The following is a 24,392-nucleotide window of genomic DNA, read 5'->3' on the forward strand; positions in this document are numbered from 1 at the left end:
GAGGACTTCTGTCTTTGACAGTGATGTTTTCTGATCATTACTTAATTTGATCTTTGCAAATTAATGAGTTCGATCGCTTGTTGAGATAATGAAAGCCATTACTATATTCACTCGCTGTTTCCTGTACACCATTTTGTATACTTTGTCAAAAGCAGATGTAAAAACCCAACGCTACACGATGGAAGTTTCACTTGACAACAAGATGTCGAATGTCAGCCTCATGGCAATACATCATTCGGAATCTCTCACTGAATGTTCTGTTATGTGTGGTCAACTTTGCGCAGGCTTTGGCTTTAATCCCCAACAAAAGAAGTGTCGCATTCATCAGTCATGTGACCCAGCAGACATGACCATTAATGAAAAAGGTTGGAGGAATTTTTATCCTGACGGTATGTTGTTTTAAAACCTTCATTTTTGGGAGCTGAACTTCCCGAGGCCATTACATACTGTGCTCATGAATATATCGCATTGGACTTTGGTGTGTGTTCCTTCACATTCCCGTTTTGAAATACACCACAGTCACACAAACATTAACACGCAAGTAGTATATATATATATATATATATATATATATATATATATATATATATATATATAAAGCACTGAAGAACCAACAACATTCAGTATCCAAAACTGTCGGATCTATATTAAATAGATACAATGGTCAGGGAAAATAATTATATAAAGCACTAGAATGACCAACGACATGAACAATTGGAATTGTCAAATTTTCGGGACAACCTGTCCCTTCGTCAGGACGTGAAAGGATTACATTATGGAGAAGATTTTGTAGTTACGTCCAGTTACAGGGCTTCTGAAAGTGTCAGTATCCTCGCTATGCTTGCACAGAAGGCACCTTTTGTCAGAACAAGTTCTAAAGCCCCCGTTTGGCAATGGGTTGTCCAGTCTTGCTCTCACTACCATGTCCTTGAGATTTCGAATTAACTGCTTCACCTTTTGATCGGCCAAGTTAGTTCTTCCATTAATTAATTTCACACTTTACCGACTGATACCACGGTGATCAGACACCCTGATTGTTATTCTTTTTTGAGTTAATAACAAAGCCTGCAACATGTAATCCGCTGGAAAAGTGTTTAGCTAGTTTTGTAGTGTAGCTTTAGTGCTTATTGTTAATTATATTTGTGTTTTCTCCATAATGTAATCCTTTCACGTCCTGACGAAGGGACAGATTGTCCCGAAAATTTGACAATTCCAATTGTTCATGTCGTTGGTCATTCTAGTGCTTTATATATATATATATATATATATATATATATATATATATATATATATATATAAGTAGTAACTTGACTGATTGGCAGTATAAATGTTTGAGCCAATGAATTTCACCTTGTACCTTATTTGTTTTAGAACGTTTACGATAATCTGTTTGTCAAGATTTTTCTGGCAATTTAAAAATTCACGTCTTCTCATGGTGGCCCCTTGTGTTTGAAAAACGATGGTACATGCCGGAAAGTTCTTCTTCAGTTGTCTAGCAAATCTTGCAGAACCTTTACCTTTTTATATGTTATACAAAGTATTGTACGAGTCGACAATCACATCGAAATACGTATATCAATATGTGCATTAATGAGTATTACAACCTTATATCATTACTACCAATTAATAGCTGATCATGTCTTTCTTCCATTGCGTTATCTGCATAAAAGTTGCATGGAGATTCTACAAAATGACGCAGACGTGAAAGACAAAGATGGAGTATATTCGATAAATGTCAATAATCGGGAAAAGAGTGTGTACTGTGATATGACTACCGATGGAGGGGGCTTGACGGTGAGTACATGTAAAACTTATACGGTACCAATTTTGATGCACCAGATGCGCATTTCGACAAATAATGTTTCTTCAGTGATGCTCAAGCCGAAATTTTCGAAATAAAAATAAAATTGTAAGAGCTAAAAGAAAAACTAGAGTGCTAAACACTGGAACCATATTTGTCCAAGGATAAGAGCTATGCATGAGGGAGACAATCCTTAATTTTGAAACTAATTTCTAAATTTTATACTAACAATTAAATATACATCCGTATTTTCAGGCTAGTAACGAAGTACTTGGCTACTGGAAATTAGAAACACAAACCGTAAGAATTTCTATGGAACGTGAAGATAACGCTGTAATCTATTGTAGTCTCTGTTAGATAGGTCACGTATTTGAACTGTGCATCAACATTTGCCCGTTCTATAACATCGATCTGTGAATCGAAATATTGTGTAATTGATATTGAAAGAAAATATAAAGAATGAATAATTCTAAGAATAATATAGTAACCTGAATCGATGGTTTTAATTACATCCATTATAAATACGAATAGTCAGTGATGTCACAGATAAATGGCGGTAACATACCCTGTAGTAGAGTGGTCAACTTATCTCATCGACAATATTAGAAACAGAAAACGTAAATCCCCAAGAAAGAAACTTTGTGGACTTAGATGGGAAAATTAATTGTATCAAGGCGTACCTTCCATAACAGACAGCTCCGATTTGGATACTATACACAATGTGTTCAAATTGTGTTGAGTTGTACTGTTACACACAACATTGTCATGGGTCGGAGTCACACTTTTAAGTCAGCAAATTCATTTACACACGATTCAAAGATTTAACAATCTCTATACGAATATTTACAGTAAAATTATCAATGAATAAATACTAACATACAGTAGGAATAATGAAAGTTCATAAAATAATGTCTGGTGTTGATTTACCACCTACAATGAATTCGAACACGCGGATAAGGCTGTTTGAAACGCAGTCGTAAATCGGTCATTAAGCCCAGTCCTCAGTTATGTAGAACATAATGTATAATTGTACCATGGTCGTATATTTCACGATTAAACATTTTTATCGATGTGTAAACTCAGAACATTTTACTCAGAAACTGAATAAAAGTGCAAACTTTTGCAATTCAAGACAAGGTTTATTACGTCACCGCAACTGATACAAGGTTACATGTGTCAATATCTAGTACAAGAGTATTACACATTGTTTTTCAAATTAAGTTTACTTGTACCAACGGTAACTAATTGATACATATAGATCGTTCGTTTTGTAACCGGGAGGTCGTGAGTGTGACCCCCGCTTGAGCCGTGGCCACATCAAGCCTAAGACTTAAAATATGAAGCGATTATTCCTTCGTCAAACGCTCGGTATTTAGAAATGAGAATGACGAGTGTTTCGAATAATAACATTTTGCTGAATTTTATGATTAGTTTGATAAGCTGTGATATCATGGCTAGTAAAGAGAAGACAGACATGATCATGACGTGGAGACTGAACATAGCACATTTCAGTCACGTGATCAGTGGCTTGCCTGTCTACAATATGCAGATGAGCCTCCTACGTAAAGTAAATAAAAATCCAGAGAGTATCTATTTTGAACAACTTTCAACATGGTCAGAAATAGAAGACAATAATTCGTACTAAGTGATGATGGCTTCGTATTTTCTAGAACACTATAAAACCGAGAAGTAATGCGGTATTTTACTATTTGCATCGATGCATACATATCGTAAAATGAACTTTGAATACATTTGGTTACATTACACAATATGAAATTTGTTGGTTATATATCTTGTAGGTTATATATCTTGTAGGTTATATATTTTGTAGATTATATATCCTGTAAGTTATATATTTTGTAGATTATATATCTTGTAAGTTATACATTTTGTAGGTTATATATCTTGTAAGTTATATATTTTGTAGGTTATACATTCTGTAAGTTATATACTTTGTAGGTTATATATTTTGTAGGCTATCCAAAAACGACAGGATAATTCTACAGACTTTTATAGGACTTGGGCAGATTACAAGAGAGGATTTGGAGACCCATCCACAAACTACTGGATTGGTAGGATTACTATTTATGTTACATAAAGACCGATTGAGATAAAACAATTTCACATTAATATAGCATTGGGTCAATGTTGCCAACCATGATCAATAAGTTAAAATAAGTATCCTTGCGATATCGGGAATAAATCGATAAACATGCATCTCCCTAAGTCTGATAAACTCAAGATGGATCTCACCATATACATCCAGCATTATGCATGCAAATATGTGTTCCTATATCTATGGTATATAGGAAAGTAAGTCATTTCGCATACAGGAAATGACCTAATGAAAGTGAAATATTGCAGGGATCAAGACAGGAGGATATGATTGCATTCTACGTTTCACGTAAACACTGTCTCCTTCTAAGTCTACATTTCGCAAATTATATAGTTAATGTTACAATCTAATTTACAAATTCTTCAGAGGAACGTAAAACAAGATACAATCAATCAATCAAGTACAACATATCATTAGGTCGAGTACTGTCCGACGTACTACACACCAAATGTTACGTCTTCCTTTACATACTAAGTTTTACTACGGATTCCTTCATTTACATAATCAAGATATGTGGGGTCACTGCAGGTGAGACCGGGAAACGGGGATGTTTAGTCCTTCTTGATGCTTGACCTCGCCTCTAGCATATCCAGAGTTCCATGTTTGCCAAACCATTAATTTTGCATTGGTATGATGAGATTTAGCGATGCTCGTTGTATTCACTATTTCATGGCGTTATTATAAGTATATGTTCCCATTTCAAATTTCCATTCCCTATTGTGACGCGAATGAACCTAAAGGAACCACAATTTGACTATGCACTACCCGCGGATATAATACTACTAATGACGGCCTTGTCACTATGAAATTATATATGTCCAGAAACTTCCCTATACAGATATACCAGCATAAAACTTGGGATCACCCTAACCATTGATCAAACCTAAACGTACATTGCTTGCATGTTGACTAATTAAGGCCCTGTTGTTATTAAGAAATACAATTTAAAAGATTTTCCTCTCTATCCCTATTTAAACGTCTGGTCCCCTATCGTGCCCCCATTCGTTTCCAGGGAGTCATCACTGGTAAAATATTTAATCTACACTCTTAACGGAAGCTTTCACATACGATTTGTTTTTTCCTGGTCCAGCGTTTCTTCAGAAGATCTTTAAAAGATTTTACCATATTTTCACAATTTCTTAATTATCTTCCCTTTGGAAAGGGTAGACTCTTCCATGAAAAATTTAAGATCCCTTTTCCCAAATGATTCTTTATGACAAATCTCTTGGAATAGGCTCAGTGGTTCCTAGGAGGAGTAAAAAATAAATAAAGTTGACAGGCAGGGGCAGAACAGGTGATCAAAAAAGTTCACTTGTGCTTTTGGCTCAGATGTGCAAAAAGCATATTAACGCAGTTCCACACTTCTGTGACGTCATAGGATGTTACAAAGTCAATGATTTAATGACTGGAACATAAGTTTTGTTGGAGTCTTTTTCAATAGTTATTGTAGAAAGATCTTGTTAGCCATAAAATGTGTAAAAAGTGTTAGTTATATTTAAATAGTCAATGATATGTTTCAAAATATTGAATCCAAGGACAATAACTCTGTTTTCATTAAATTATTTATAAAGTCCATTATGCGATAAATTTCCTTTATTTTTCACAAACATTTTACCAAGGTGATAAAGAATTATTGCCTGTGTCTTTTCACGAAATTACATAAAATTTTAATCCACGAGTGATTTTGAATAGCTCAGCTGTATGGTGCCAGACTTAAGTTTTTTTATGATGGTATACATACTCTGGAAGCTATAGATTTGACATTATTGAGGAAAGGTATGGATTTCTTTCATAAATAACTATAACAGATGTACATCTACTAATATAAACAGACAAAATGATATGTAAACTATGCTATAAGGAAAATGTGTCCATATTTGTTTGTTTTTTAACATTTTGGAGAATAATGCCAATTCAATAATATTGCACATATTATTCTAAAACTTGATGAACAAATTGAAAATGACATGTGTTTTAGTTATTGATATGTTTCCCGATAACTAAATGCAATTCTAAACATATTTTGTTGTTTTTATTTTAAAATAACAACACATAACTCTTTCCAAAGAATTTCATAAACATCTACATAGGGGTACATGACTTCAGTAATATCTGTAATGAATATTAATATGGAAATCATTAACTGTTTTGCCTTTTTTCATTACTCTGAATGTCAATTTATTGATTCCAAACAAATAAATGCTACCTAAACCCCAACAATCCAGGACTAAAGACCCACCTTAAAAATTAATGATATCAGTAGATATGATTTTTTCATAATATCAATAAAAATGTTGCAATAATACTATTTTATTTCAAAAAGGTGACCTGACGTACAACTGGGCCTCGAGTTGACACATACTACAATATATAAAGATAATTACTTAATGATAATGATAAAATGTATATAGTGCCTTGCACGTAGATAAAACAAATTACTCTAATGCGCTTTACAAGGATATGAAGAATGTAACACTAAAACAAATGAAATTAAATGACAGGATGACATAAAATCTAATATCTGTAAAATTATCAAAATAAACCATTATAATTAAGATCGATTTCCCTATAGAGAGCACTATGCGGTGTGTTACAAATCAACGAAATAAAACAATAAAAAGATTTAGATATTGGAACTAAAAATGGCTATTGCAAAAAGCGTGTACTGTTTAAGAAGCTTAAGTGTCAAGAAAAAGAAATTTAAGAAATATTCTAACAGTCACCGAATCATGAACACAATACCATGTAACAACATTAAGTCTGTATCACTATAGTTGAGTATCGGTAATAAACAATCACAAATCTAATATTCCAGATTGCAGCTAAGACATAATTGCATAGAATTTATATACAAGAAGACAAAAATTACGCTTGCTTGTATGCAGCCGTTATTAACGAATATTCGACGATGCCCTAAAATTCTTGAAGAAAAAGAAAAACATTTCATCTCTGTAAAAAGTCTATCTTACGTGTCTCTATAGCAATATACATGAAAGGTGAAGATAACGAACAATGATGAATCTCATAACTCCTATAAGCAATACAAAATACAGTTGGGCAAACACGGACCCCTTGATACACTAGGAGTGGGATCAGGTGCTTATCAGGAATAAGCATCCCCTTTCGACCGGTCACGCCCGCCGTGGGCCCTATATAATTTCTTTCCATGCACCAATATTCTTTTTTACTTCTTAATAAACAGGAAACGATGCAATCCACTATATGACAAAGACAAATCAGGAACTACGAGTGGAAATGTTGAGTTTTGATGACGAGAAAGCGTACGCCCTGTACTCCACATTTCAGGTTGGAAACGAGAGCAGTAAATACCAGCTAACAGTGTCGGGGTATTCAGGAACAGCGGGTAAGAATGTTTTACATATCATCATTCTAACTCACCACAATATAAAACACATTCAAATCACAAACACAATATCATGAAAAATAAACTTAATATGAAAACTAAATGGTCAATGATTATGCACCCTAATTGATCTTTAGGTTCATTGTACTAGATGATAGATATATTGGTATAGCCATCACACATAATTCATCGTTTCATTGATCACTGTTCATTATCGTCACCGCACGCATTAGCTCAGTGGTAGAGCGTTCGCTTCATAACGTAAAATAAGGAATCTACAGTACTTCACGATATCATTTTCTATACCCGTACATACGAGATCAAAACAGTACTGGTTCTATTTCATGTTAAGGCATCATAGGAATTAATGACACAGCGTAAGAGAGAAGTTGACAGATAGACACAGTGATACAATAATATAGTAAAAGCAAAACGCTCAGAGTAATATTAGCTTAAAATCTGAAAATTTTACTTTGTTATAAAATGTGCTAATATCATACTTTTTTACGTAACTTTCAGTATAGTCGTTGAGAAAATTAAAACGAAGTTTAAGATTTTATTAAATTAAAGGTTTTGGTTCGATTCAACGCAGAGCATTTACCTGATCAGAATATAGGGCTCACGAGATTTACTTTCATTGTACATGTTTAAAATGACTTTGAAGCATTTCTCAGATTCCATACTTCAACATTTTCTTCCACAGTCAAACTTTCCATACATTGTCAAATACTGCCTCAAAATCTATAAAAGCACAATAAATTTTCTTTTGGCCCATTTGATGCACATGTAGGTCTATTAAACACTGTAAAGCAAAAAATGGGATCGAGGGTAGAATATTTTGCTCTAAATCCAGCTTCATTTTATAAACTCGTTAACAATGTTATCCACAACACCTAAATTGCCATTCTTAAGTGTGCTGATACAATGCCTGATTTGTTATCAGTTCTCTATACATCGAATATTTCATCAATTATATTTACATCATTTGTTTCTAAGTCAACATCAAGCCGAACATCATCCTCATTATCATTTGCATTTCGTCTTTAAAATATCTATAAAAGTCAGAGATATATACAGGATATTTTTTCTTTGTTCTTTTATTTACAATTTTCCAGTATTCCTTCGGATTTCATGTTTTTATTTTCCAAATGTTTTGCTTCACAACATGTTTGTAATTTAAGAGACTTATCTAAAGTAGATTTATTTCTTTCAGCTGTGCAAAGTTCATCTTTAAAAATTCTAGAATCATACTTTCTATACATTTGTTTTGTCTTTCAGAATTTTTTTATGAGCATTATAGCAATCAGAGTTCAACCAAATTTTATTTCGAGTACTTTTATCTTTGTTTGACATGTTGTAAATGCTTACATTTTGTATACAAAATGTTTTTCGAAAGAATTACTCGCGTATTTATTTTCTATCAAGTATGAATACTTCCTGTTAATTCAGATTTACAAACGTATTATTTGTTTATTGTTTTTCATCATTGAACTAAAAGATCACCACAACCACTATCGCTTTCAGATGTTCCACATTTCCACTTTCCAAATTAATAGCTCTAAAACTTCATTGTTATTTCGGATTTCAAGCATTTCGTTTGAGCATCACTGAAGAGACATTATTTGTCGAAATACGCATCTGGTGCATCAAAATTGGTACCGTATAAGTTTTATATGCAGAAAAGACGGGTAGTTTTCAAGAGTATTTTTCTATGTCGTATACCATCGATGGTCGACGCAAATGCACACCTCGATTGACTCAAGCTGAAACTTTTACATTTAGTCTTTCATATTCCTATTTACCACAATAATTTCCAAAAACGAAAGTTACGTCAATCCACTGTTACGTAGTTTACCGCATTTGGACTCAAGTTTCAGGACGTATCACAATTATTGTAATGTGGTATCACTCTACAAACATATTTTTGAAAAGATTGATAAATGAGAAAAGTTTTACGTTGTTATTTTATTCAACAGATGTATTAATCATAAATCAAAATCATACGTTACGAACTATACAATAAACTCGATGTTTCAGAACAAAATGCTGTTTAACGCAATAAGTAAAATCAATAGAAGACTCGGAACGTAATCACATATATCATCAAAATGTAATGTTAAAGATTGTCATTGATTGTCATTTTTCATGTTCACAATATAGTTATGGATACTCTGTTGAAGGAGACAGTTGATGTTCATAACAGTTATCAATACTCTGTTGTAGGAGACAGTTGATGTTTATAACAGTTATCAATACTCTGTTGTAGGAGACAGGTGATGTTTATAACAGTTATCAATGCTCTGTTGTAGGAGACAGTTGATGTTGATAAAAGTTATCAATACTCTGTTGTAGGATACAGTTGATGTTTATAACAGTTATCAATACTCTGTTGTAGGAGACAGTTGATGTTTATAACAGTTATCAATACTCTGTTGTAGGAAACAGTTGACGTTTATAATAGTTATCAATACTCTGTTGTAGGAGACAGTTGATGTTTATAACAGTTATCAATACTCTGTTGCAGGAGACAGTTTATGTTTATAACAGTTATCAATACTCTGTTGTAGGAGACAGTTGATGTTGATAACAGTTATCAATACTCTGTTGTAGGAGACAGTTGATGTTGATAACAGTTATCAATACTCTGTTGTATTAGACAGTTGATGTTTATAACAGTTATCAATACTCTGTTGTAGGAGGCAGTTGATGTTTATAACAGTCATCAATACCCTGTTATAGGAGATAGTTGATGTTTATAACAATTATCAATACTCGGTTGTAGGAGACAGTTGGTGTTTATAACAGTTATCATTACTCTGTTGTAGGAGACAGTTGATGTTTATAACAATTATCAATACCCTGTTGTATTAGACAGTTGATGTTTATAACAGTTATCAATACCCTGTAATAGGACACAGTTGATGTTTATAACAGTTATCAATACTCTGTTGTAGGAGACAGTTGATGTTTATAACAATTATCATTAGTCTGTTGTAGGAGACAGTTGATGTTTATAACAATTATCAATACTCTGTTGTAGGAGACAGTTGATGTTTATAACAGTTATCAATCCTCTGTTGTAGGAGACATTTGATGTTTATAACAATTATCAATACTCTGTTGTAGGAGAGAGATGATGTTTATAACAGTTATCAATACTCTGTTGTAGAAGACAGTTCATGTTTATAACAGTTATCAATATCCTGTTGTAGGAGACATTTAATGTTTTAACAGTAATCAATACTCTGTTGTAGGAGACAGTTGATGTTTATAACAATTATCAATACTCTGTTGTAGGAGAAAGTTGATGTTTATAACAGTTATGAATATTCTGTTGTAAGATACAGATGATGTTTAAAACAGTTATCAATACTCTGTTGTAGGAGACAGTTAATATTTTTAACAGTTATCAATACTAAGTTGCATGAGACAGTTAATGTTTTAAAACATTTATCAATATTGTGTTGTAGAAGACAGTTGATGTTTATAACAGTTATCAATACCCTGTTGTAGGAGACTGTTGATGTTGATAACAGTTATCAATACTCTGTTGTAGGAGACAGTTAATATTTTTAATAGTTATCTATACTAAGTTGTATGAGATAGTTGATGTTTTAAAACATTTATCAATATTGTGTTGTAGGAGACAGTTGGTCTTCATAACAGTTATCAATACTCTGTTGTAGGAGACAGTTGATGTTTATAACAGTTATCAATACTCTGTTGTATTAGACAGTTGATGTTTATAACAGTTATCAATACTCTGTTGTAGAAGATGGTTGCTGTTTATAAAAATTATCAATACTCTGTTGTAGGAGATAGTTGATGTTTATAACAGTTATCAATACCCTTTTGTAGGAGACAGTTGATATTTATAACAGTTATCAATACTCTGTTGTAGGAGACAGTTGATGTTTAAAACAGTTATCAATACTCTGTTGTAGGAGACAGTTGACGTTTATAATAGTTATCAATACTCTGTTGTAGGAGACAGTTGATGTTTATAACAGTTATCAATACTCTGTTGTATGAGAGAGTTGATGTTGACAACAGTTATCAATACTCTGTTGTAGGAGAAAGTTGATGTTTATAACAATCAATACTCTGTTGTATTAGACAGTTGATGTTTATAACAGTTATCAATACTCTGTTGTAGAAGACAGTTGATGTTTATAACAGTTATCAATACTTTGTTGTAGGAGACAGTTGATGTTTATAACAGTTATCAATACTCTGTTGTAGGAGACAGTTGACGTTTATAATAGTTATCGATACTCTGTTGTAGGAGACAGTTGATAGCAGTTATCAATACTCTGTTGTAGGAGACAGTTGATGTTTATAACAGTTATCAATACTCTGTTGTAGGAGACAGTTGATGTTTATAACAATCAATACTCTGTTGTATTAGACAGTTTATGTTTATAACAGTTATCAATACTCTGTTGTAGAATATGGTTGCTGTTTATAACAATTATCAATACTCTGTTGTAGGAGATAGTTGATGTTTATAACAGTTATCAATACTCTGTTGTAGGAGGCAGTTGATGTTTATAACAGTTATCAATATTCTGTTGTAGGAGACAGTTGATGTTTATAACAGTTATCAATACTCTGTTGTATTAGACAGTTGATGTTTATAACAGTTATCAATACTCTGTTGTAGGAGACAGTTGATGTTTATGACAGTTATCAATACTCTGTTGTATTAAATAGTTGATGTTGATAACAATTATCAATACTCTGTTGTAGAAGATGGTTGCTGTTTATAACAATTATTAATACTCTGTTGTAGGAGATAGTTGATGTTTATAACAGTTATCAATACCCTTTTGTAGAAGACAGGTGATGTTTATAACAGTTATGAATAATCTGTTGTAGGAGACAGTTGATGTTGATAAAAGTTATCAATACTCTGTTGTAGGAGACAGTTGATGTTTATAACAGTTATCAATACTCTGTTGTGGAAGACAGTTGATGTTTATAACAGCTATCAATACTCTGTTGTAGGAGACAGTTGATGTTTATAACAGTTATCAATACTCTGTTGTTGGAGACAGTTGATGTTTATAACAGTTATCAATACTCTGTTGAAGGAGACAGTTGATGTTGATAACAGTTATCAATACTCTGTTGTAGGAGAGAGTTGATGTTTATAACAGTTATCAATACTCTGTTGTAGAAGAGAGATGATGTTTATAACAGTTATCAATACTCTGTTGTAGGAGAGAGTTGGTGTTTAAAACAGTAATCAGTACTGTGTTCTAGGAGGTGCTGGATCTTAATAACAGTTGGGAATACTGTTTTGTAGGCGATATTTGATCTTGATAACTTTTTTCAATACTCTGTTGTAGAAGACAGTTGATGTTTATAACAGTTATCAATACTCTGTTATAGGAGAAAGTTGATGTTTATAACAGTTATCAATACTCTGTTGCAGGAGATAGTTGATGTTTATAACAGTTATCAATACTCTGTTGTAGGAGGCAGTTGATGTTTATAACAGTTATCAATACTCTGTTGTAGAAGACAGTTGATGTTTATAACAGTTATCAATACTCTGTTGTAGGAGACAGTTGATGTTGATAACAGTTATGAATACTCTGTTGTAGGAGACAGTTGATGTTTATAACAGTTATCAATACTCTGTTGTAGGAGACAGTTGATGTTTATAACAGTTAGCAATACTCTGTTGTAGGAGACAGTTGATGTTTATAAGAATTATCAATACTCTGTTGTAGGAGACAGTTGGTGTTTAAAACAGTAATCAATACTGTGTTCTAGGAGGTACTGGATCTTAATAACAGTTGCGAATACTGTGTTGTAGGCGATATTTGATCTTTATAACATTTTTGAATACTCTGTTGTAGGAGACAGTTGATGTTTATAACAGTTATCAATACTCTGTTGTAGGAGACAGTTGATGTTTATAACAGTTATCAATACTCTGTTGTAGGAGACAGTTTATGTTTATAAGTTATCAATACTCTGTTGTAGGAGACAGTTGATGTTTATAACAGTTATCAATACTCTGTTGTAGGATACAGTTGATGTTTATAACAGTTATCAATACTCTGTTGTAGGAGACAGTTGATGTTGATAACAGTTATCAATACTCTGTTGTAGGAGACAGTTGATATTGATAACAGTTATCATTACTCTGTTGTAGGAGACAGTTGATGTTTATAACAGTTATCAATACTCTGTTGTAGCAAACAGTTGGTGTTTAAAACAGTAATCAATGTTGTGTTCTAAGAGGTAGTTGATCTTAATAACAGTTGCGAATACTGTGTTGTAGGCGATATTTGATCTTTATAACATTTTTCAATACTCTGTTCTAAGAGACAGTTGATGTTTATAACAGTTATCAATACTTTGTTGTAGGAGACAGTTGATGTTTATAACAGTTATCAATACTCTATTGTAGGAGACAGTTGATGTTTATAACAGTTATCAATACTCTGTTGTAGGAGACAGATGATGTTTATAACAGTTATCAATACTCTGTTGTAGGAGACAGTTGATGTTTATAACAGTTATCAATACTCTGTTGTATTAGACAGTTGATGTTTATAACAGTTATCAATACTCTGTTGTAGGAGACAGATGATGTTTATAACAGTTATCAATACTCTGTTGTAGGACACAGTTGATGTTTATAACAATTATCAATACTCTGTTGTAGGAGACAGTTGATGTTTATAACAGTTATCAATACTCTGTTGTAGGAGACAGTTGATGTTGATAACAGTTATGAATACTCTGTTGTAGGAGACAGTTGATGTTTATAACAGTTATCAATACTCTGTTGTAGGAGACAGTTGATGTTTATAACAGTTAGCAATACTCTGTTATAGTAGATAGTTGATGTTTATAACAGTTATCAATACTCTGTTGTAGGAGACAGTTTATGTTTATAACAATTATCAATACTCTGTTGTAGGAGACAGTTGATGTTTATAACAGTTATCAATACTCTGTTGTAGGAAACAGTTGATGTTTATAACAGTTATCAATACTCTGTTGTAGGAGACAGTTGATGTTTATAACAGTTATCAATACTCTTTTGTGGGAGACAGTTGATGTTGATAACAGTTATCAATACTCTGTTGTAGGAGACAGTTGATGTTTATAACAGTTATCAATACTCTGTTGTAGGAGACAGTTGATGTTTATAACAGTTATCAATACTCTGTTATAGTAGATAGTTGATGTTTATAACAATTATCAATACTCTGTTGTAGAAGATAGTTGATATTTATAACAATTATAAATTATTGTGGGGTAATGAATCTCAAGAGGAAGATATGAAGCTTGTTGTTAGTTTTCAGAAATACATACATGTACGTGATACTGATCGTTTTGATTGTAATTTCTTTCTTTGTCTTTTCTCACTTATGAATTTTCATATAGTCAATTATATATTGTATGGCATAGGTAATTTTATGAAATTGATTTTTTAAATAAATTGCTTCTGCACAAATTCGACACAGGTTCTATTATCATTTACATGTATATATGTCTTCAACGGAACCGATTATTCTGCAATAAAAGACTCTGAAAACCAGCAAAGTAATGTAATACTCGGGTTTCTACGATGCATCCTTTCAGGGGCGTCGGCAAAAAAAAAAAGAATTTTGCAAAAAATATATAATTGAAATGAATAAATAAAAGCAAAATACAAAATCTAAAGATTTGTAATGGTGGTATCTACTCATTGGAGTCGCGAGTATAACGGCGATCTGTGGCCATTGGAGCAACAAGAGTGAAAGCTATTGTCTACACGGTATATGGACGGAAAGTCACAGGACAAAAAGTCACAAAATCGGTAGGACAAAATGTCACAGGACAAAAAGTCACAATGATGATTTTTGATGAGATAGGATAAAAATTCACGGGACAAAAAGTCACAAAAATGACTTTTGATTAGAAAAGAAAAAAGACAAACTCATTCTGGTATAAAATATAGAATGCTGATATTCATACCAATCTTTGTATTTTGTGCATGAATAAAACGGTGTTTTTCTTGTTCTTTGACTTCATCATTTATCTAATATCCACAGATTACCAAAGGTTGTTTTTACACCATAACTTTGAAACACCTTTATTACTCTGCATGAACTCCAATTTTTGAATGATGATTGGCTTAGCAAATGAGACTCCATATATACTTTTAAGCTAACAATTACAGGTACATGGTACCCAAATGCATATAATATAGTTTCCTAAACTTTACAAAAAGTACAGATATATTTTCTAATATATATCAAAATCAATGTTTTCTTATAAACGGTTACTTTTTGTCCTGTGACATTTTGTCCTACTTTCATGAAATTTCTTATTGTGACCTATTTGTCCATGGTCATTTTGTCCATGACGTTTTGTCTGTGACGTTTTGTCCCGTGACTTTCTGTCCTACATTCTGTTTACACAGACTGGGATGTACTTTTCTCACATTATCACCAGTGTGAGATCGATTTTACCCATGTGAGACAGCCATGTGAGATTTTTCTGTCTCACACTGCTGCGACGTCATTTGATTGTGACGTCATATATTTTCTATGACACGGTGAAGATTTACGTTACACAGTGAATTAAAAATATTTTGCATTATTATCTTTAAATTTTAATGTAGTATAGCTTTCTGGTGGACAACCTTGGGTTTTTTAGTTTACATTTACAGTGTAAACCATTTTCGGGTATGCTCTTTCTGCCTATCTAATTAGTTTTTGCATCGAAGTTCAAATGAGGATTTTGATAATCTAAAATTTTCTGAAAGCTCCTGATTTTATGCACTAAACTGTAGTTTCTCACACTCGTACTAATGAAGGATTATATTGTATCAGTTGATGTCTGTATACATGCACCTGGCGGGTGTAAACAATAAAAATCTGTATACCTGTACCTGACGGGTGTAAACAATAAAAGTCTGTATACCTGTACCTGACGGGTGTAAACAATAAAAGGGGCTTCCTTACTGTAAGTGTGGGTTTGTTACCAATTGTTCATTGCCTAATTAATTAGTCGATCGATGTTTGGAAGCTTTATATAATATAATGATTTTAGCTAGGTTGTAAGTCATTAAAACAATATCGAAAATATTACAATTTATGAAGGTATGAATTAAAGGAAAATACTGAAAATCAGTTAAAATTAATCGTCTAAAACAAATTGTTGAGATTTTAACAAATAATAAGAAACCCGTTTATCTTAATTTCCTAAGTGTTGTTTCGGCAAGAAGAATTCAGAACGGTGTTCTTCCAAACTTTCTCTTGGTTTAAGTTCCATGCGTATTGTTAAATTATGACGAAGTATCAAAATATTACATTTTATCTCATACGTGTGGTGTATATTGAGAGTGAGATAAAGCATTAGCTTTATCACACGCCCGTTTGATAAAGCACTTTCGGTCCGAACTACTTTTGACACTACCCCCGCTTGGATGACATATTTTCTGTGTTTATGCATAAAACTTATTATTCTGTATTTATTTAGAATTTCTTTTATAGCAAAATTAAAATGATGTTGCCCCCACTGACATATAATGCAAGTTACTGGCTATAAAAATGCCAACTCGGTCTGTAACTACTCAAAATTACGACCAGAAAACAAAAATATGTGCACACTATTATTATCGACAATGAATCGACGGCCTACTGGACAAGCCTAATCGAAAGTACCTCGACATGCTGCGGTACCAAATATTCACAAGCACAGTCTCTTTTTTCTGAAGCATATTAAATGTAACAAATCTCAACAGCTTTACTTACTAGGCTAGGCCTATTAAAGGACTTCTGGAGAACTCGTACCCAGGAGAACCCGTACCCAGGAGAACTCGTACCCAGAAAGTTGGGTACGAGTTCTCCAAGAAAAGTCGTAAATACTATTTTCAATCAGAATAAGAAAATAAATGCATCAGAATAAGAAAATAAATGCATCAGAATAAGAAAATAAATGCATTATATATTTCTAGATCCGACTTTAGAAGATTTATGAGATATAAAAGCCCAAGTGTAACACTTCGGCCTCATATTGGTGTTTGAAATAACACTGTGTTATTTCAAACACCAATATGAGGACGAAGGCATTATTCCGGGTCATTATCCAGGGTCATGCACAAAAACAAGAACTTTCTTTTTATTGTGTTGGTTTTGTGTGTGGTTTATTTTATTTAGAGTTGCTTCCCTTTGATTAAGCCCTACCGTGTTTCTTATGCACGTGACGTGACTGTAAGATCCAGCGGGTAGGGGATTTTGGAGTCAGATAGCAACTTACATCAGTACTCTCTGGACGTATTTGGGGGACTGTCATGACGGTTAGACCCCGCTGGGGGGGGGGGGGGGGGAGGGGGGGGGGGTCTAGAGAGAGATACATGTAACAACTTACATCAGTACTCTCTGGACGTATTTGGGGGACTGGGCCTAAATTCTGAACTACACAGCTTTTAAATGGTAAATATCACACTTCCTCGGACTTGTTATGATACTGTTTCCAAGCTTGCTGATTCATTCGTAAATACCTGTGATTTTTACTAAGAATATATTCTTAATTCTTAAACACTGAAACTCTCGTCATTCTTTTTTTAAATACACGGAAATATTGAATGTCCCGTTACACTACCGACATTCTGCAATTTTACAACAGTGTACTAAACTGCAGATGCATACACGATTATCTAGAACTAATTTACAATGTACTTCTCACTGTTTCCACTAAATATTTGTGAATCGAATATCTCAATTTGTCAATTGACATAAGTCTGGTTTTAGATGAAATCCCGCGCAAACGCAGGAAACCACAATTGAATAATATTGCATAGAGGAAGGACTTTTCTAATGAGTGTCTGGAATTTTGCGTACATGAATTGATTGAACGATATCTTTATATAAAATGAATTTAAGAACATTTTTTTGAGTAATTACGTGCATTGGTCATGATGTATTTATTGATATCATATACAGTAAATAAAACTTAATCATTAGGCAGTCGCCTGGAGCTCCTAATTAAATGTTCCTATGTAACATAAATGATCTCTATCCGCAGTGAAAATTAGATAATGAGTTTACGAATTCATGTAATTGTAATCAGTCATGCCGATAGTTGACCAATGACAAAATGAACGGTGGTTAATAATTTCAAAATTTGAAACTCAGCATTGGGAATGTGTTTGTAATGGTAGTTTTTGTCTAGTGTGACAATTTAAGGACAAGATTATTAATTTAATACACTTCGTTTCTTCTCGTCAAACGCAATAATCGAAAACATAATGCACTATATGAATGCAGGGGCGGAACTAGGGATTTTGAAAGGGGGGTTCTACAATTGAATTTTTTTTAAATGGGGGGGGGGGTCCACCCTCAAAATACGAAATTCGTTATTTTTACCCATTTTCAACACCTTTTCTGACGAAAGGGGGAGGGTTCGATCTCTGGATCCGCGACTATTGGAATGACCAACAGAAAAACAGCTATATTGAAAACAGTGGCCTGATTTCTTGAACATTGTCAGGTAGTGAACAACTTAATTTCGGTAAAATGTTTTAATGTATAAGGCGCGAATTTCTCAGAAGAGTCCCGGACCATTCGATATATCTGACATATTGAATTATTATTTACTTTCGTGGTCTGTGTCATCACAAAACACGTCAACCAAAATAAAAACTTTTTGGTGTTTATCCATGTGTTTGTACATATTGGTAACTGTTAATAAATTATTACAAAGAGCTTGTCGTAACAGTGACTTCTAAGATTACGGGAAAAATTTAAGAACATCGAAAATATTAGATTAATATCGCATTTAAACATTTATTGATATGTCAGATCGTTGGTCTTGGGAGGGGGTGCCCTTCGTTGAATGAGATATATATAAAAAATATAATCATAAATCTTCATAAAATGATAAATATGGACTTAGTCAAAACTATTATAAGTATAACTAACACTGAACACCTACACAATCTAATGCTGATCATTTTGTAAACCAATCACAACTTCTCGGCTTGCCGGGAAGACCCGAGAATGTGCGATTGGTTGTATGATGTTGTCTCGCTTCGTTCTGGAAAGGATGAAGTGAAATGGCTACATGAAATGGCCCTCAATATATTCATAAAAATATTTTTGTTCTGTTTCGTATTAAAATTTACATGATTCAACTCATTAACATTTGCACTCTTATGATTTAAGTGTTACACGGAGCATAAATTCGCCACAAACGGTATATAATAAGAGTTTAAGCTTGGGGTTTCCTCATAAGCTGAAATTCCCATAGGAATTTGGCAACGCCTATACTTTAACAGATCTGAAAATACATGGTACAGCTAACTCATTTAGGCTATGATTATATAGTATTAAAAAAAATTAAATTTCATATGGCGATAAATGTAGCCTACATATTTTAAAATAAAGATTAGCAAAAATTTTACTAACAGCCTCTCCATCATGGAAAAACCTCTTTGAACTCATTGACCTACCCGAAGTAGCTCGCTCTACACAAAATACGACATCAAGTGATTTGGATGTATTGTCTGCTGTTTTAGGAATATAAATAAACCTTCAACGACAGAGTGTATTCGATACATACGGTATACATGTATATGTAATTTATTTACCAACGCACTAAATATTGATATTGTATTCAATTTATGAAAATAGCAATAAATTGTATTCAGTTATATACACATGTAGTTATCAATGTCAGATATAAGTTGACGTTTCTGAATCTAATTATCTAAACATATATTGTATATTTCCGTGGTTTACATTACAATTATATGCAAAGTGGAATGCATTAGTATGGTTTTACTTTATTAAAACTTTACACATTACATGTAGATTTTTTGGTTTATCATTTTGCCTGTAACATAATTAACCAATACCTAAAGATTTACGCGTATAATGTAAATGTATTTTCAGCACGTACCTTTTTGAATATAAAAATAATTAATCAAGGTATTTTCATCAAAAATTATTCGAGCCCAGATATTTATATTTCACTTCAAGGCAAAATCCATAAAGAGTCTGAGAAAAGGGTGTCTTTATTTTTTGTGAGGACTTGTGACATACATCTAGTACATCACAATATAATGAATTTATAGGGTTGAACGAATCGTATTTTGACATAATAGTTTTACATGAAAGGTAAAGATAACGAACAGTAATCGATCCCACAACTCCTATAAGCAATACAAAGTAGATAGTTGAGCAAACACGGACCCCTGGACACACCAGAGGTGGGATCGGGTCCCTAAGAGGAGTAAGCATCTATATAATTTCCGTATTTAGTTCAAAATAACTATCTGAATAACAATAAGAGTTGTACTGATTTCTAGTTTCATTTTTTTTCAGTGGCGGTATCTAAAAACATATTGACTGAATGTGTTTTTGATAGCGTGTTTAGGTACATGTATTAGCAGTCTCATCACCTTTCATCACAACGAATAAATAACGTACATTAAAAATATCGATCGCATAGGCAGCATTGATGTATTCAGTGAAAATCATGCATAGCTTCTATTTAATAAAATAGAAATATCAAGATTCTAATACAATTGAATAATATCACGTGATTTGTAAGCGGGGAAAACACGGGATCTATTCATATTCCCAAAGTGAATGTTGTTCTTTATGTTGAGACCCGCCCACTGTGTTTTTCAATATTCATGAAATTGAAAGAGTAACATGGCGAAAACTGTTATGGGGTTTGAAAATCAATTGATATTTCGACATTCCTCGTGACAAAAAACAAAGGGAACTATTAAAACTATTCAGAAATCATCGTCTGTGGCGTCTATGTATAAAATTTGAGCTTTCGTGCGGTAGAATTGCTTTTAATGACCATGGAAAAGAGGATCGCCTCTAAGAGCTGTTTCACCTCATCCTTTCCATAAAGCTGATGCAAGACTAAAATCACGGGTTGAAGAAACGAACAGGCATATTTCATATATTCAACAAATATCAAAACTTATTTCTTCTGTAAGATCAATATCAAGCATCGATAAGCAACGGATTTACTTCCTATCGTATTATCTTAAGGTGTCACTGACTTAGATCCGCCACTTTATTGAAAACGAAAGTAGGATTTAATCAATTTTACTATATTTACTAATCAAGTAAGATTCCATTATAGCTTACGGACTTCACCTCACATATGAAACAGTATTAAAGGTGCAAGCAGTAACTCTGGAACAAACGTTTCGGAGTTTAATTCCCAAGTATAGATACTATACAAATTTCTCAGTCAAAAATAGCAGAAGGAGGCATTTCCTTGCGTAAGAATTATCACATTGAAATGTCTTAATGTTTAGCTGACTAATGTGTTACAATGCATCACTGATCAATATTTGATTAGAAATTCAAAAAAGGTCACATATCATAACTTTTCCTTCTCAGGCTATGAGCCAGGGGGTTGATCGAAACCACCTGAGTAACTAGTTCTGATGCATATTTATCAAAAGCCCCCTACTCCTAGATTAAAGTAAAGTATGATAACACTTCAGGATACACAGCTTTCTATGTGTTGTCACATTACTTTTTAACGCGCAACGCTGGTGGTACAATTTGAGGGAAGTGCAGTTTGATCATCATCAATAGAAATGTGATGTTACTAAAGTCAACCAACCTTTGCTTAAACAATGCCAAAATAAGTCTTTCTGTTAGAGATATCAAACACTAATGTGAAATAAGCTCCTTGCTGAATCAGATAAGATGACGATTATATCACTTAGTTACACTTAGACAGTGTCTGACGCAGCTGTAAGCAATTATTATGGAGTAAAAGATTTGCATATTAAGATGTGTTTGAATATTGATATCTGAATTATAATAATATACGACATATTGTGGGGGAAACGCTTTCAGCTCTTGCTGATCTCTACATTAAATCAGGAATTCTAGCACAAGGGTCTGTGACTGGTAAAAAAGGCAAATCATACAAAAGAAGTGTCAGGGTGCACTGATGTGTCTCGGAAGCGAAGTGTCAGGGTGCACTAATGTGTCTCGGAAGCGAAGTGTCAGGGTGCACTAATGTGTCTCGGAAGCTCTTCTTCGCATGATTTGGCAGTGCTTCCTGTCGTGGATAAAAATAACAATCCTCAAATGCTGGAAGCTGTTAAAGAACTAGAAGACCATGTTGGGAGCTTCAATGATGATGTCGGACAAGCTGTGTTTGATTTACTGCTGGAATAGCCCGTGCTGACTAATGTTTTTTTTATTTATGGAATGACTTTCTCAGCTCCATGCCTCATGACAACGGAGAGCTCTCCACCTTCTGAATGAGGTGCATTCACGTCATCCAGGACATCTTGTTGGGCCTGCTTTGAGCGTCTCGCGAGTAAGATCTGCATCTTGATGCCATCCGACTGATTATCACTTAGTGCTTTGCATATGGCAAACTAAATTACGCAAGATACCTCCCTGCATACTATGCTCGAATGACCAATCTTTCTGCCACTCATCCAGACATCTACGAGGCTTTCAAAGAAGGCAACGTTAGTGTTCAACTCACAGAATCTAATACCTCTGACTTGCATACCTGTTGACCAAACAACTGAGGTAACCGTGAACAAGGACACCCAGACAGTAGGTGGTACCACCAGGTTCAGTCTGAAGCCTGGAGCTGTCAGCAGCCGAGCACAGGAGTGGTTTTCTGACCAGACGCAGGAACATGGTTCAGCACAATAAGTGTGGTATTGATCATCCAGATCTTCAGAAATCGAGACGAAACCACAAGACGAGCAGGCAGTCTCCTAAGTGGAAGAAACACTTTACAGTTGGATCAATTCCTTTGAGAGGGATCTTTACTTAGTGTTTCAACAGGGACTGCTGCAACGAAGGAGGTAGCTGAGGTTCTCAAAAATGCACACACTAAAGGCTTGCTGCTTACATCAAATTCAAGGCAGAATGATTGGAGACAGACTCACCAGTAAAGAAGTTCCATGACCCTAGCTACGAAAAAGAGTTCTCTAAAGACATTTGGATCAGTTACTAAAAAGAGGCAGACAGAATGTACTGATGACAGATCATTTATCCTGAAACGTGACAGATGGTTGCTTGGAAAAATGATCGTGATGGGACAGAAAAGATATCTCAACATGAAATATGTGCTGGACTTTCCTCTGGAACCACTGCCCTGGTCACTGGCTGCACCTGATGGTAGTCTTTGAAAAACAAACAAAGCTGTTTTGGCCACAAGCATCAAGAAAACTAGACTCACTCCTTATTCAGTCAGCCACGATAATCGATGGAATTCCTATTGTCCAGCGAGCTACGTTTGACGGGCAGCAGCCTACGTTTGATGAAGCTCCCGATCGTATCTTATCGATGGTCATCAGAGAAGCATCAATAAGCACCAGAATGGATATTGTCTTTGACACATTCCAGTCTATCAAGTATAATGAAAGGGCCAATAGGAATGGGATTGCAGGACTACAGGAACAGAACATTGCACCTGGTCAGAGGATCAAGCAATGGCGTAAATTCTTGGCACAAGAGGGTAACAAGGTGAGCCTGATCAAGTTCTTGGACTAGGAGTGGAAAAGAGAAAAGTATCTGGAGAATCTTGGTAGTCTTCGCAAAGTCCTCTTTGCCACATGTGAAGAGTTATGCTACCGACTCTCAGCTGTCAGATATCGTGACGTGTCTGAGCTGGAATGCGTCCAAGAGGAGGCTTATGGCCGTTTCATTCATGCTGCTCATGTCAGTTCTTAACCAGGAAAGGGGAAATTAGCTCTACTGAATATGTTGAAGTCAAATGAAGAGGTGCAGCAGGTTTTCTGTGACTTTGGCAAGGACTGGAAACTGTCCCATGAACTATTCAAGAAATTAGAAAAGCTCACTTGTTTGTTGTACGCATCAAAGCAGTCAACATCTGGAGCTCAGATACCTGTTGTTCTGTGCGAAAAGCGGAGATATTGAATCTCACTAGCTGCCCCCTGTCAGGACTTTCTGCAGAAACACGCCCAGAAAGTCAACTGCCAAGCTGGATTATGGCGACGCTGTCTTACAGGTGATCCACAGTCTCCTGACGCAGCCTAGAGTGGGTGGGAAATTGAAAATCAGGATGGTGATATTTTAGTGATAGACTGGATGAGCGTCCAGCCAGCACCTGACGTCATTCTA

At 34.1% G+C, this 24,392-nt stretch overlaps 1 protein-coding gene across 1 annotated transcript; it reads left to right on the top strand.

Moving 5' to 3' along the window:
- The first annotated feature begins 1,657 nt into the window (after nt 1-1,657).
- LOC125656281 (angiopoietin-4-like) lies at nt 1,658-22,460 on the top strand. The gene is made up of 4 exons (XM_048886895.2): nt 1,658-1,794; nt 3,777-3,873; nt 7,120-7,281; nt 22,336-22,460. The coding sequence occupies exons 1-4, from the start codon at nt 1,675-1,677 to the stop codon at nt 22,458-22,460; spliced, it is 504 nt and encodes a 167-aa protein (XP_048742852.2). The 5' UTR covers nt 1,658-1,674.
- The last annotated feature ends 1,932 nt before the right edge of the window (nt 22,461-24,392 follow it).

Source organism: Ostrea edulis, chromosome 7 (assembly GCF_947568905.1).
Source record: "Ostrea edulis chromosome 7, xbOstEdul1.1, whole genome shotgun sequence".
NCBI lineage: Eukaryota > Metazoa > Mollusca > Bivalvia > Ostreida > Ostreidae > Ostrea > Ostrea edulis.

Bases quoted from the DNA above. Each gene is read 5' to 3' on its own strand.
- LOC125656281 (XM_048886895.2), top strand. From the start codon at position 1,675: ATGGAGATTCTACAAAATGACGCAGACGTGAAAGACAAAGATGGAGTA. The intron at 3,874-7,119 runs GTAGGATTACTA...CTTAATAAACAG, and splicing joins ATCCACAAACTACTGGATTG to GAAACGATGCAATCCACTAT. The intron at 7,282-22,335 runs GTAAGAATGTTT...ATGATTTGGCAG, and splicing joins GGGGTATTCAGGAACAGCGG to TGCTTCCTGTCGTGGATAAA.